The following is a 15228-nucleotide window of genomic DNA, read 5'->3' on the forward strand; positions in this document are numbered from 1 at the left end:
GGCCGGGAAAAAGACAAGGATGTTCGCTCTCTTTATTTCATTCGACATAGTTTTCTGGAAGTTCTAGCCAGGGCAATAAGGCAATAAAAGAAAAGAAGAAGCATACAGGCTGGAAAAGAAATAAAACGGTTCCTTTTTGTAGATAGTATGACTATCTCCACAGGGCAGCCCAAGGAACCTCCAAAAACACCCCTCCCCCAAAACCAAACCGCCTCCTATACCTACAGAGTGACTTTAGCAAGGTCTGTGATACAGATATAGAAAAATATTTCTATACAACAGCAAAAACACATGGACACCAAAATTTAAAATATAGTGCCATTTATAATTGCTCAAAAAATGAAATACTTAGGTGTAAGTCTAACAGAACATGTACAGTTCTTACATCCTGAAAACTCTACCGTGCTGATGAAATGAACCAAAGAAGATCCGCATAAATGGAGAGACAGTGTGTTAATGAATTGGAAGACTCGACACGGTGAGATGTCAGTGCTCCCCAGATGGACAGGAAAGCAAAGTGGGAGTTATCAGTCTGACCAAGTTTAAGTAGCTAACCTACTGCATTGCTGCAGTGATCAAGACTGAGTGCTACTGGCCGAGGGACAGACACATAGACGAACAGAATGGAAAACCCAGAAGCAGATCCACATAAACATGCCCAACTGGTTTCTGACAGACGAACAAGCAATTCAACGGAGGAAAGATCATCTTCTTAACCAATGGTGCCCGAGCAACTGAACACCCATAAGCAAAAACTTCACCTCAACGTAAGTCGCACATCTTACACAGAAATTACTTCAAAATGTATCAGGGACTTAAACGTAAAACTTAAAACTTTTAGGAAAAATCATGATGGAAGGTCTTTGGGATACGGGCGAGGCGAGAAGTTCCTAGACCTGACGACAAAGCATGATCCATAAAAGGAAACACTAACACTGGACTTGACCAAAATTAAAAAGTTTTGCTTTAAGAAAGATCCTGCTAGGAGGACAAAGAGAGTGTGAGAAAATATTTGCAAGCCATGCATCCAACAAAGGACTAGTGGCTGGGATATATAAGGAACACTCAAAACTCAACACTTAAAAAAGCAAACAATTCTATTAGAACACAGGCCAAACACAGTAACAGGTTATTTCACTGAAGACATACAAGCAAATAAACACATGAAGAGACAGTCAAGAGCACTGGCCCTCCAGGAGACACAGCTGCAGGGATGTGGGGCTGCGTATTTATCGGAGCGGCTAAAATGAAACATGGCCGCACCACCCAGTAAACACTGGAGAGGGTGTGGAGACACTGGACCGTTGCTCCGCTGCTGGTGGGACCACAACATGGTCCAGATTCTCTGGGCAAGAGCCTGGCAATTTCTTAAAACAACACAAATGCCACTACCGTGCCACCCAGCAATTGTACTTCTGGGCATTTATCCCAGAGAAATGAAGACTTACATTCACACACAAGTCTGCACACAAATGTATATGGCAATTTTACTCATAAGAGTCAGAAAGTGGAGACGATCCAGATGTCCTTCAACAGGCAACTGGTTACACTGTAGCGGACCAGCAGTACAACCACCGTGGTACAACCACTCAGTAACGAGAAGGGCAAACTACTAGCACACACGACAACTTGGGTGGATCTCCAGAGACTTATGCTGAGCGAAAAAGTGAACCCAGAAAGTTGCATACTGTATGACTGATTCCATTTATACAGTGTTTGTGAAATGACAAAATTATAGAAATGGAGAACAGATTAGTGGTTGCCGGGGTAAAGGAGGGGGTGAGGGTGGAAAGAGGATGTGGCTTTAAAAGCGCAGCAGTGGAGATCCTTGTGAAGATGGAATGTTCTGTATTTAGACCATATGCATCAATGTCAATGTCCTGGCTGCAATTTTGCAGTCTCGTTTCGTAAGATGTTACTGTGGGAAACTGGGTGAAGTGTACATGGAATCTCTCTGTATCATTTCTTACAATTCCATGGGAATCTATAATTACCTCAAAATAAAAAGTTTAGCCCTGGCCAGTGTGGCTCAGCTGCCTGGGCATCGTCCTACAAAGTGAAAGGTCGCCAGTCCGATTCCCAGTCAGGGCACATGACTGGGTTGTGGGTTCGGTCCCTTGTCCAGGCAAGAGACAGCTGATCAATGTTTCTCTTGCACATTGATGTTTCTCATCCCTCTCTTTCTCCCTCCTTTCCCCTCTCTCTAAAAATAAATAAATGAAATCTTTTAAAAAAGTAAATAAAATTAAAATAATAAAAAGTGTAATTAGCAAAATACTACCTTAAAAACCTCAGTATATAAAAGGATACAGGTTATTGCTCTGATTATTTTTTAAAAAGATATTAAGTATCTCAACGTAAAAAACTGAAATTAATTTCAGGTTCTATTATATTGAGTCAAACTTTGGTCATAAATTGAGAAATTGATGAGAAATGGATTTTCATTCACAAATCCCAATTCAACTTCCAGGAGACAAAACTATGAAGCTATATACAAATCTATATATTTGAAAAAAAATTAAGAAGCTTCCAAGAGAAATGTATTCCTTTATAATAGTTTTAAAAATGCTATCTTGACGGACTCCTCAGAGAAAACACGGCATTTTTCATCCCAGTGCTTCCCTCACAGAACGGCGTATTTCAGAGGGGAGGCTCACAGTTGCGAGCACACAGATAGAGTCAGACAAGCTGAAGGCTTTTGTGGTCGATGAGGCCGGGGAAATATTAGGACAGGACGCAGGACCGAGAGACAGGACACAGCACTAAGAGATGTGCGGACACAGGACTTTGCGCCAAGTCTCCGACATCGACTTCCTCAGCCCGCACACAAATCCTCGTTCTGTCTCCTGTACTGCGCTCCAAGTAAATCACACCCTCTCTGTGCCACAGTTTCCTCCTCCTCAAACACGGATAATATTTTTACACGCCATCAAACAGGATATTTGTAAGGAGATATCTGTGCAGCATGGACATGTTTGAGAGAAAGGTCCCCAGAAATAGTATCTGCAAATGTGGTGCATTTAAAATGATTATAAGACTATTTTATAGTACGGTCTTATAACATGTGTAGTGGAAGTTTATGATTTTGAAGAAGCCTGGAGCAAGACAGAGACAACGTGACTGATATTTAAACAAAGTCAACGTCCCAATTTATTTTCTCAGTTGTGTTCAGGTGACTGGTGGATTCTTCAGTATTGCCAAAGGCAGGCCGTACCCCAAGCTACGAGCAAAACCATCTTAACAGGATGGATTTTCCACAGCAGGCTTTGAAAATGTGAAAAAAAACTAAACAAATAAATAAACGAAACCTCATAAGGCTGCAAATACACCAGGGGCCTGATGAAAAATGTTGACAGCATGGAAATCAGCAGTGAGCACTCAAATTTCATTTTACCTGAATTGCAGCACTAATTTAATTTTGTCTGGTATTCCAGTTACTCATTCAAGTCTGTCTGCCTCCACTTGAATCTAAGCGTTTTGATTGCAAAAATCACGATTCACACTCATCTTTATAGTCCCATAGGCCGTAACTTTGCATGTAGCCAGAACTCGGCAAATACCAAATTGAACGAAGATACACAAGTATAATCTATTACTCCCTGTTTAAAGGACTCTACTCAGGGTCCCCAAATACAGGTTGACCACCTGTTATTTATTAGCTTTAGTCCTGCAACTTATTGAACAATGTTTTACCCAATTTATCAATTTATAATAATTCTGTGAATGGATATTTTAACCGATAATCTGAAAAACATGTTTCAAAGATAAGTCGCTAAGCCCAGAAGAACATCAACCAAACAGTGAGAAACTTTCACCTGTGATTTGTACCACTCATGACATGCTGCTTCTTGTCAATATCAGTCACTGGATTTTTAAAAAAAGTTTTAATTTTCTAATCTTTACTCACCTGTGTCCAGTCTTGACTTGATATGCTGATACTTTGGGTTTTGTGGTATCCTTTTGGTCAGATACTAAAAAGAAATTTAAAAATTCACAATAAATTGGGTTAATGTAATAAGGGTGGCAAAGCAGAGAAAGAGTCAGATGCTTAAAAAAAATAGAACAAATGCTAAAATCTCAGTGAATTTAAAGACGCAAAGAGCTCAAGAGGCCCAGCGATCCCTTCGGAACAGGACTCCAGGGCTGTGTGCCCGGCGTCTCTGCAGGTGAAGCACGCTATCTCGTTTCTGTCGAAACATTTCCACTTTTGTGAAAATGCTCTCATGGCAGTATGTTAAAAAAGGCCTAGGAATAAAGCTCTTATGAATTATTTCTGACATCGAGCCAAAATCGGTCACTCATTTCCATCCAGTCCACGGCTGCAACGCAGAATAAGCCCCCCATTCTGCCCCAAGAAATCAGTCGCGATAACTAAGGGCCGCTCTCTCCCTCTCCCTTTCAGGTTTACTTTGTCTGATGGTCTACAGGCCACCTCCTCGAGAGCCCCCCCTAGATTTCATCCACGTCTCCCCTAACAAAGTAGCGCATGGAGCCAGCCCCACCTGAGCAGAGGGCCCAGGTGAGGAGAGGCCCGGACCCGGACTGGCCGGCCCCGCCCACTGCCCGCCCAAAGCCAGAGGCTCCACAGGTGTCAGCGGCATGGCATCTGGCATGGCATCTGCTCGCAGTGCTGCGGGGGCACATCCCCGGCTTAGGGTAAGTTCATGGTCAGCAAAAGTGCCTGTCCTAGGTCTTCCTTGTCCTGGACTCTGCCAGTGAACTCTGAATCCAAGCTCAAGACATTTACCCATATTGAGTTTTAGTGGCATTTTCAAAAGCCATTAAGCGAGGGAAGGCTAACGAATAAAGACATTACAAAATATAGATTTCCTGCTAGGCTTTCTTCTGCCCTGCAAGTATGAAGACCTCACATTCGGTGACAGGTAGCTGTGGAATAGGAAATTAAAACTGGGTAACAACTTTCCAGCTTCACGTGCTGCCACTCACCCACATGTTCCCAAGTCAAAGTTGCCCAAATGTCCCCCCGATGTGCCACGCGTAGTCAGATCCCCAGTCGCAGCAAACACGTGCCTTTTCTCACCCTGTCCTCGGGCAAAACTTCGCTGCCTCTGTGAGCTGTCCCAGGTGGAACCGGGTACTGTCTTTCCTTGCCTGGCTCCAGAATGTGGGCGCCCCATACCAGTGTTTACACCCCAACCTTCTTCTCTAGTCTAGGATTGCCTTGAAGGCAGGAACGATAGCTCACTCAAACCTGTACGCACCCTGGACTTAGCACTGGGTGGGGACTGCACTGCTATTCGACCAATCGAATAAGTGTCTCTGATGAGGACGGCATTCCAGCCATGGCCAGGTGGTCCCTTAGACGAGCCGTCAGACCTGAAACCCACATTGCTTGCCTGTGAAACACAGGTAACTGCGGCCTTCAGTGAACCACTCCCAACCACCATCTGCTATTTTAGTGTCTAAAAAAAAAAAGGAAAAAAAATCTCAAAATAAAAAGGTTGATTCTTTAGTATTATTTAAAAACTCACTGACATTACCTATGTTTTTTTAAATTTCATGCTAGGTAAGTAAAACTCGGCCATGGACGCTTAGCCCTGGTCCTCAGATGTGTGTGTATGTTGGGTGGGGAGGGGGGAGGGTGGCGGGGGGCGGCGCCAGGGCGGTTCTACCCTGAGAGAGGGGCTTCTCCATCTGATCAGCAGCTGCTGTCTGGAACGGAAAGTGCCTCTATTGCCAATTTCAGCTCCTTCCTAGATGGGGAGGAAGATTCTTAAGTGAAAGAAAACATTCAAGGATGAAGAAGGGGGACTTCCCAGAGGAAGGCAGTATCACAGCAAAAATAAAACAAAAAAAACAAGAAGCAAACAGAAAACCAGGGAAAACACATTCCTGGTAAATTGAGTCAAGAAAAGCTAATATTAGAATTCAGTTATCTCAGGCTAGAAATTTTCCCTTTTCTGTTTTGCTCTCTGTATTTTTACAATTTCTATATGCTATTTCCTGTTTTTCCTTTTGTTTTGTTTTTCTCATAGTTGCCTAGCAAGGCTTCTTTTGAGGAATTCCAGGCCGGTCTCTGCCGGACCGAGGGGATTTGTCCACACCTAAGCCGACATAGCTGAGAAGTGAGGGTGTCTCTGGGGACCAGGTGTGGTGGCAGCGGAGTGACGGGGTGGGGGGGGGGGGGTGCCGACAGCTGCAGCCGCTGAGCCCTTCCCGCCCGTGGTTTTCCCTTACTCGGACTAATGAGAAATCCATACGCTGCAGCAGGAAAATGTAGTGTTTCTTTCCCATTTCAGCCCAACTTCTTGTTCCTGACTTTCTAGTACCAACCGAGACGTGAAATTGCTCTAAGCAGGGCACTCGAGGTTTTATGGAACTGCCATACTTTTTTCATTAAAATTCTTGCTTTGGGGTGACTGTTTCTTGACCTACTGACCAACTGGCTTTCTTTTTTTTTTTCAATTACATAAACAGGATGGGATGGTGGAAAGTGCAAGAACTGAGAAAGAAGCTATTTCAAGGACAACTGTTCACTCAGCAAAGCCTTACTGGGCGCCAGCCATTCGCTCAGGGGACATTTACTGGTGCCTTCTAGGAGCAAGCCCCTGTGCTGAGGACACAGAGGCACGAAAGTCTTAGCCGTCCAGCTCTCACTGATGCTGGAGAGAAAGACAAGTGAACAAAGAGGTGACACATTGATAAACAAGGAGAGGGAAGCAGAGGACGCAACGGGAGCCTGTAAGATTGGCCCCCGAGTCAGACCAAAAGAGGCAAGAACCATTCCCTGAGGGTGACTTGTCAGCTGCAATCTGAGGGCCAGGTTGGTTAGCCAAGCTAAAGGCGTAGTGGGTGGGAGCTACCAGCTTCCTGGGAACTGGCAGATGGAGACACTGAGAAGGCGCGTGTCTGTGGTATTATTGCAGGCTCTTTGAGGGCAACCAAAGGGGGCAATGTGGGGTCAAACGAGGTTGGAGAGACAGACAGGAGCAGATCCGAAGGGGCGCTGTATCCACGCTAAGAGCTCTGGATTTTATCCTGTAGATAACTGGTTCTCAAATAAGGGCAATGTTCCCTCCTCCCCTCCCCAAGGGGCAGTTGTCAACGTTTGGAGACATTTTAGGTTGTCAGAACTGGGTGGTGGGCGGGCTACTGGCACCTAGTGAGCAGAGGCCAGGGGTGCTACTAAACATCCTACAATGACAGGACGGCCCCACCACAGAGAAGTAGCTGACCCCGAATGTCAATAGCACTGAAGCTGAAAAACCCTTGTGTGGGTGATGGGAAGTCACGGCAGACAGTTCGAGGAGGAGTGATGAGACTGTATTCCGAGGAAGACCACTCTGGCAGCACTCTGGAGAGCTGTTAGGGTCACAGTCAAGACGGATACGCGCATCCTGGCTGCGTAGCTTCTTTGGTTAGAGTGTCCTTCCCATATGCCAAGACCGTGGATTGATCACGGGTCAGGGCACATATGAGAATTAACCAATGAATGCATAAATGCATAAATAAGTGGAGCAATGAATTGATGTTTCTCTCTCTCTCAAATCAATTTAAAAAATGGATACACAAAGATGAATTAAGAGGTGTCGTGCTAAGAGGATCTGTGTCCTAAGGAAGGCACAGTAGAGATGAGGGGGAAGAGACAGCGTCAAGAAATGTTAAAGATGTAAAATCAATGACTCAAAACTCACGGGCGTCACAGGGGGAGGACAGTGACACCATTCCCCCAACAAGGGACTTCAGGAAGAAGCAAATATTGAAAAACACTATGTGTTCCGCTCGGGGCATGTTGAACAGCAGATGTCTGTGGGTTACCCCAAATGGAAGTGGAGAGCTGGCTGTTTGGGTCTGGAGGTCAGGAGAGGTCTGGGCAAGCAGAACACAAGAACTGGGGGTTGTCGGCATAGAGGCAGCAGGGGAAGCCGTTGGAGTGGACAGGCCGCTTTCAGAGAGTGGGTAGCCTGAGAAGAAAAACTCCGCCATTTAAGGCCGGGTGGAGAAAAGTGGCATGGATGAGACTCACAGGAGGCCGGAGGAAAGTGGGTCATGAAAATGCAAGCTGCAGGTAGAAAGAAGTGGTCGTCAGAGACGGGAGTTGTCTAGTCAGCAAATGAGAGTGCAAGTCAAGTGAGAGAACAACAGGAAAGTGGATCTGGACTGAGTAAACCGGGACATTGCTGACGACCCTGGTGGCTGCGGTGACGGCAAACTGACAGGAGCAGAGGCGAAAACAACAGGCCGGGTGTGCAAGAGGGGGCGCAGCAGGGAAGATGTCGATAGCAGCCAGATGGTCTTCTTTTTCCCCTCTTGAGAGTTGCCAGGGAATGGTCTTTGCTGTTATTTTGTTTTGGAAGAAAGGAGAGATTTGACGATGTTTATCAGCTAATGGACTAGATAAGGAAGGTGTGCAAATGGGGCAGGAAGGTAGAGATGGAAATGGGGGAGAGCCTGAGGCCAGAGCCCAGGTGGAAGGGCAGCTGTGGAAACACGGCATTTAAGATAAAGATATAAGCTAGGCAGTCACCGTGAAGCTCTCATCAGGAGATGCTGAGAGAGTTCACGTTTGTGGTATTATCACAGGCCGCCAAAGACCCTTTTGAGAGCTCACACTTTAGGATGGTCAAAGACAATGCCCTGGCCAGCCATGCCACCCTTGCTACTTAAGTTCCGTTCAACTTTCGAGAGCCAGCACAAACTCATCTTCCAGGAAGCCTGCTCTGGAGGCTGCAGTCTGCCAGAAGACTCCTGCTGGCCCGGGCTTGCCGCAGCACGTGGTACCATTCGCATTCCTCACTCCTCAGACTTGGGACCTGGGCTCTACCTTGCAGAGCTCTGTGGCTGCTACAAGGCCTGGCCCTAGTGTGACAGCAGTAAGGACAGCCAAACGGGAAGACGGTCCTGAGCCCTGAGCCACGTGCAGTGTATATGCTCACACCACATGGGCGGCCTCTGAGGGCTCTTGGAGTGTGAAACAAAGAAACGGCTCACTCACCGAGGGTGCAAAGGGTGAATCTGTGAAAGAAATGGCACTGGGACTGTGTTTTAAGGGTTGAGCTTCTATAGATACAAAGTTGGGGGAAAAGGATGGGACAAGTATTCCATATGTGGAGAAAATTTTTATAGTGAACCATCTTTAAAAGCATGTGTAGAGAACGGCACATTTGCTGTTCGATTTGCTGGAGAAGGTCCAAGAACAACAGCAACAGCAGCAAAGGTAATCGCTGCTCACGTTTACCAAGCACTCCACTGTGGGGCAGGTGGGTGCTCCCTAACATCTACCTCCATTGTCTCACTGAATCTTCTCAACCACCCGTGCAGTAAATATTGTCATCCTGACCGTACATGTTAGGAAGCAGAGGGACAGAGAGGTGGAGTGGCTTACTGAGTCGACCGCGCTTCTGGGAGGGCGGGAGCTGGATTTAAGCTGGGCGGCCTGGCTCTAGAGCCTCAACTCCTCAACACCCCACTGCGGCCCCATTCTGGCACGAGTTCTGAATATGGGGCCCACTGATGGGTTTTAGGAGGTTCATGAGTCCTGTGAAACTGTCGTGCAAGTTTCTGGGGAAAGGGTCCTTGGTTTTTACCAAATTTTCAATGAGTTTATAATCTTCCCCCGCCCAAAAGAACCAGGGTGTATGGAGTCCTGTGGTGTAGGGCTGGACACAGGTGGGCAGGTGGGGAACCGGGAATGGATGAGGCCCTGAAGACAGTGGATGGAACTAAAAATCCTGAGTTGTGGGCCACACAATCAAGACTGTTTGGCAGGTTACTGACAGACGCAAGTAAGACTGGGTCTCGTGAAACACATGGATGTTGGAGAAGAAAGGAGAGAATGGGAAGCCGACAATGGGATTTTTCTGAAAGATAATCGCCAAAAAATTGAGTGAGACTGTCTGAATCACAAATCACTAAAAAATGACTTCCCACCTCTCTTAAAACGGACCTCACAAGGCTGTTTGCATTTCCATCACAACATATGTAGTAAAACTTACATTAAGAGATTTTTAAAAATACCATTACACATTTTTGTTCAGCATTTTTCTACTCACTTCCTTTGTAGAGAGGAAGTCCATAAAATGAAGGGAGTGGGTGTCAATTTTGGAGGTCTCATGTAAGGCCATCTCACATTTAAAATAGGTCTTTTAAAGGAGAACATTTCTCTTTAATGGGAATTTTAATCTGGTCCAATTTTACTGACTTCAAATAACAACTGTGACCCATGATCCTGGGTTGCCTGGATTCTATCTTCTCAATTTATAGGTTCTCTGAGGACCGAACATCTAGGTTTAATTCCATTTATAAGCTTCTGATTTCTCAATAGAGAACACCAGCCTTGACACCCCCCCAGCTTGGACATATATTCATTTACTCATTCAACAAATACATGAGGAACAGCTGTCGTGTGCCAGGCAGCGGGACAGTGCAGACAAGGACCCTATCTTCTGCTCCTGTAGTGCGCCAGAAAGAATAAACTAGCAAATAAGAGAATTACAGACCGTGACCTACTGGCTGAAGACAGCGCATTGAACAAGTGCATCTAATTTTACTTCCTTCTAAAACCTCAGTAAAACCCCATTGGAAGGACATTATTTTAGGGACATAATGCTCAAAACACAGAGAATGGGAGAAGTGATAGCAACAGATTTCTGAATCTAGAACTAAACACACTAACAAGTGAAGATGACTCGATGGACTCAAAGGGGAAGCCAAGAACACTTCTTAAAAGGCTTAGGAATCGACAGCGCCGGACACCTCCAAAGGAGGGCGTAAAAGGAGTAGCTGAAGTAAGGAAGACTGGTTGAAGACTGATGGAGAAGCAACTGATCTCCCCTCCAAAACCTTCTCCCCTCTGTGCTGTGGGGTGGCTGCCTCTCCCCCACCATGGCAGAGATCTGTAGCTTTATTCCCAGAAAAGGATTTCTGGACTGGGAGGTCTCCAGACACAGGGGGAGGCAGAGATATCTTACTGAAAACAGGGTGATTAAGTAAAAGGTGCATACCAGTGTTGAGATTTAGCCCCAGTCTTAATTCCTCCAGGAATTCAACTAGGCTTTTACTCTCGGGAGAGTGGGGTGCTCTGAGGTACACGGACAGCCTGAGAGAAAAGAGATGAAGGGAAGGAACCCTGGGAGAGGGAGGCCCCCAATCACGGCTCGGTGAGATCTTCCTGCAATTAAGCTCATCAGCACCAAGCCCCTCCCAAGAATATGAAGATCCCAATCACATTTTTAAGTCTCCTACATGAAAACATAAATTCACAATTGAGGAATAAAAGAAGTCTGAGAACATCGCTATAGACTGAAGTGTGCCCCCCCCCCCCCACAAAGTCAGACATTGAAGCCCCAGGCCCCTACAGAACTGTGTGTGGAGACGGGGCCTTTGGAGGCAGTTCAAGTTAAACGAGGTCACACGGGTGGGGCACAAGTCCAACAGGGTCGGTGTTCTCACAAAAAGAGACCTCAGACAGCCTGTTCCTTTTCCACACGTGCGCAGAAACATCATGTGAGCACATCTGTAAGCCAGGGGAGAGCTCGCGCCAGAAACCAAACTGGCCAGCACTTTGACCTTGACCTTTCCAGCCACCCAAAGTATGAGAAAAAACTATCTGGTGTATAAGCCACCCAATCTGTGGTATTTTGCTATGATAGCTCAAGCTTACTCATACAAACATCTCTAACAAAACAAAAAGAAAAATAGCAGTCTGGGGGAAACTGAGACTATGCAGGGGAGAAAATATTTAAAAACACTATTAGAGAAAAGGAAACACATGTCCACACAAAACCTTGTACAGCGGTGTGCCACTTAACGACGAGGGTACGTTCTGAGAAATGCAGCCAGGAGGCTTCAGCATTGTGCAGGCATCGCGCAATGTGCTTACGCAAACCTACGTGCCATAGCCCACTCCCTATCTAGACCGTGGTATGTGGTATATACCTTTGTTGTAGGTATTCAGACAATTCCTTAAAAAACTAAATGTTAACTTACCATTCAACCCAGCAACTGTCTCTTAGGCATCTATCCCAGAGAAATGAAAATTAACATCACACAAATAACGGTACCCCAAAGTTCATACCTTTATTTGTAATAGCCCCAAACTGAAAGCAACCAAATGTCCCACAATCATTGAATGGTTAAACAAACTGTTATGCATCCACACCACAGAATACTAATCAGCAATAAAGAGGAATGAACCGTTGCTATAGGCAACAACTTGGATGCATTATCCTGGTGAGAAAAAGCCAGTCTTAAAAGGTCACATACTGTTTGATTCCATTTATGTAATATTCTCAAAATGACAAAACTGCAGAAATGGAGAGCACATTAGTGGTTGCCAGGCGATACTGTAGTGACAGAATAGTTCTCTATCTTGATTGCAAAATCTACACATATGCAAATCTTGATTTTATTAAATCTACACATGATAAAAAGGCCTAGAACTATACACCCAATGTATAAATGCCAATTTTCTGGTTTGATACTGCATTATACTTATGTAAAAAATTATGACTGAGAGAATCTGGATAAAGGGCATATGGGACGACTTTGTACTATTTTTGTGAGTTTCTGAGAATCTATGTTTATTTCAAAATAGAAGTTTCTAAAGAGGACATCGGAGTAAAACAGAGCTCTTACAAATTAAAAACATGATGGCAGAAATTAAAAACTCAATAAAAGGATTGGAAGATAAAGTTAAACAACTACCCCAAAAAGGGCAAAACAACAAAGATGTGGAAAACAGGAGACAAAATTTTAAAAAGTCAGACAGCCAGTTATGTAGACGCAACACCGGGATAATGAGTTCAAGAAAGACAGGCTGGAGAAAATGGGAGGGAGACAACTCAACACCCGTAATTCAAAAAACTTGAGTTCCTGGTGCCCACTGACATGGGTGAAAATAGACTCAAAGCAAGGAATATCTTTGTGAAAGATCCTAACACTCAGGACAAAGAGAAGATTCTACAAGCTCCCAGAAAGGAAAACTCAAGTTGCATACAAAGGAAGAGGATGGCTTTGGACTTCGCAGCAACCCTGGACGCTAACTACAATGTTCAAAACGCTGATGCTTTCCAACCGAGAATTCTATCCTCCACCAAACTCTCAGGCAAATAAATACAAAGGTAGAGTAATAATACTTTTAGACATGTATAAAAATATTTATTTTTTTATGCACTCTTTCTCCAGACTACAGGAAACTGTGCTCCAATAAACGAAGAGAGCAAGCTGGACATCTTCATTCGGATGCAAATGTATAATCACACATCCCTGCTCCTCCCTACAGTTCTCTTTCACCTGTATTCCTTATTTCATTAGCATGGTATCAGCACCAATGACCAGAGGTCCATGCTGAGAACCTAAGTCATCCATCCCTCTCCCACTTCTCCGAGCTAATCATGAAATCCTGATGGTTTTACCCCCTGAATATTTCTCAATCCTGTCCCTTCTTCTGTGGCCTTCCTTTAGGTTTGAGCCATAATAACCACCCAACCAATTTCCCTGTCCCCAGTCTGGTGTTCCTGGAATCCATTCTCCACAATGTGTCTCAACCACGTGCCTAAAATGCGAATCAGACCACATCAACTCTACTTAAACCCCTTCAAAAGCTTCTTGAGTTCTGAACGGCAGACAAGATAAATATGTGGCAGTTTGTCACTCTCCGCACCTGCCTCCCCCACCTCCACCGTAGAGATTATAATCTATGGTGGCACTCTCCTGCAGATCCCAAACTCAGCCTCACCACTTTCTCAACAGAGTTCACGGGCATCCATCGTGAGCTGAAACAGTTTGCAACTCCTGTTCAGAACGGCCAGGAGTTGTCTCAAGGCACAGGAGGCCCTTGCAGACTTCACTCCCACCGCCTGCTGCACAGGGCACTGCCCCTCCCACGGCTCACGCCTCCTTAACTTGATTCACGTTGTCCCGTCTGTAGTGCTTCTTCGTGTGGCTCCTAACTGTGCCATTTCAGGCCATCTCCAGGACCCCCCTCTCCCTAAGCTGGATTCTCTTAACTCTGTGCCCTCTCAACGCCTTCTTCTCCAAGCACACTGCATTCAAATTCTGTTCACAAGCTTTCCCCACTAGACTGAATTTACTTAAGGACAAAGGCCTTGACTTACTTTTTTTTGTGTTTCTAGCACCTATGGTAAGTAAGGTGGTGGGTGGGCAGTAAGCACTAGTGGAAATTAAATGAACACAAATGCAGCAGGGCACTAGGAGTGAAACAGACAACAAAGTAAACAGTCCTATGGGGTGGGAGTAAAACTAATGTCACATCTTGCACCCTTTCCCAAAGGCTTGGTCTGCTTATTCCTGCTCTTTCTGTATTCCCCATACTAAGAAATGATGGCTCTTTTTAATTTTGCTCCTTTAGTGTTCCAGGGCTTCCGTCGTATGTTACTTATTTTGCATCTGCTGCTCCTAGACTGTAAGCCCTTTGAGGGGAGGGGCTGTGTCTTTATGCACTTTGCTCCTCTGGGAGACAAATACCGGTGTACAGTAAGCACGTGCGGGGTGGTGGCCCCTCGGCGCAGCAGGGCACACCAGGCCCCATCCCCCAGGCCAGGCCAGCCCCGCCTCCCGCCTCCCTCCAGACCCCTCCTCACGCCGGCCGCTTCCCGCCTTCCGGGCGGCGGAAGTCGCCGGCTGCTCTTCCCTGCCCACGTGGAGCCTTTTCCGGTGCGCCCGCCCCCTCCGCCTCTCGGATCCGGACCTGACCCTCACCTCTGGATTCCCAATGTGCCTCCGGACAGACATATTTGCTCCAAACGACCACGCTCAGGGTTCTAGCCTCACCGGCTGCCTCTAACCCTGGCTTCCTACCCCCCCACTACTTCGCTCAGCCGCCTCCCTACAACCTCTTCTCCCATTGGTCAGCCTTCCCCGACCAGCCAATGGAGGCCCTGCTTACTCCCTCTTCGTAAGGTCACTGCAGAGCGAGACTCGGCTCAATGGTTGCCAAGGGCAACGCGGGACGCTGGCGGCAGAGGCCTTTTGTGCTCTTTGCGGGGGCTCCAACGGCTCCAGCATTAGCGCGGGAAGAGGGGCGCGGGGGAGGGGTAGGCTGGCGCCCGCGCTTGGACAGCTGCGCAGATCTCCGAGGGGGGGGAGGGGCTTGAACGTGGGGAGGGGATAGTGATGGTGCTACGGCAAACAAGTGTTCTAGCAAATGTAGTGAAACAAATACCGTACAGGGCGCACACACACACGCACACCACCATCACCCCACCACCGCCTTGAGTATTTTAAACATCTGGACTACTTCCACCA

At 46.2% G+C, this 15228-nt stretch overlaps 1 protein-coding gene across 6 annotated transcripts in view; it reads right to left on the reverse strand.

Annotated features, from left to right (window-relative positions):
* Positions 1 to 14814, reverse strand: part of CEP41 (centrosomal protein 41) — a 41740-nt gene extending 26926 nt beyond the window's left edge. For 4 of the 6 annotated variants that reach the window (XM_028525831.2, XM_036010915.1, XM_036010911.1 and 1 more), the window contains exons 1-2: positions 14683 to 14814; positions 3908 to 3971 (exon numbers count right to left, since the gene is read on the reverse strand). In XM_028525831.2, coding sequence (XP_028381632.1) covers positions 3908 to 3971; positions 14683 to 14715 — 97 coding nt within the window. In that variant the 5' untranslated portion in view covers positions 14716 to 14814. Of the gene's footprint in view, positions 1 to 3907; positions 3972 to 7655; positions 7831 to 10964; positions 11060 to 14682 lie in introns of all 6 variants that reach the window. The other 2 variants (XM_036010912.1, XM_036010913.1) reach the window with 2 other exon arrangements.
* Positions 14815 to 15228: the final 414 nt, after the last annotated feature.

Source organism: Phyllostomus discolor, chromosome 10, assembly GCF_004126475.2.
Source record: "Phyllostomus discolor isolate MPI-MPIP mPhyDis1 chromosome 10, mPhyDis1.pri.v3, whole genome shotgun sequence".
NCBI lineage: Eukaryota > Metazoa > Chordata > Mammalia > Chiroptera > Phyllostomidae > Phyllostomus > Phyllostomus discolor.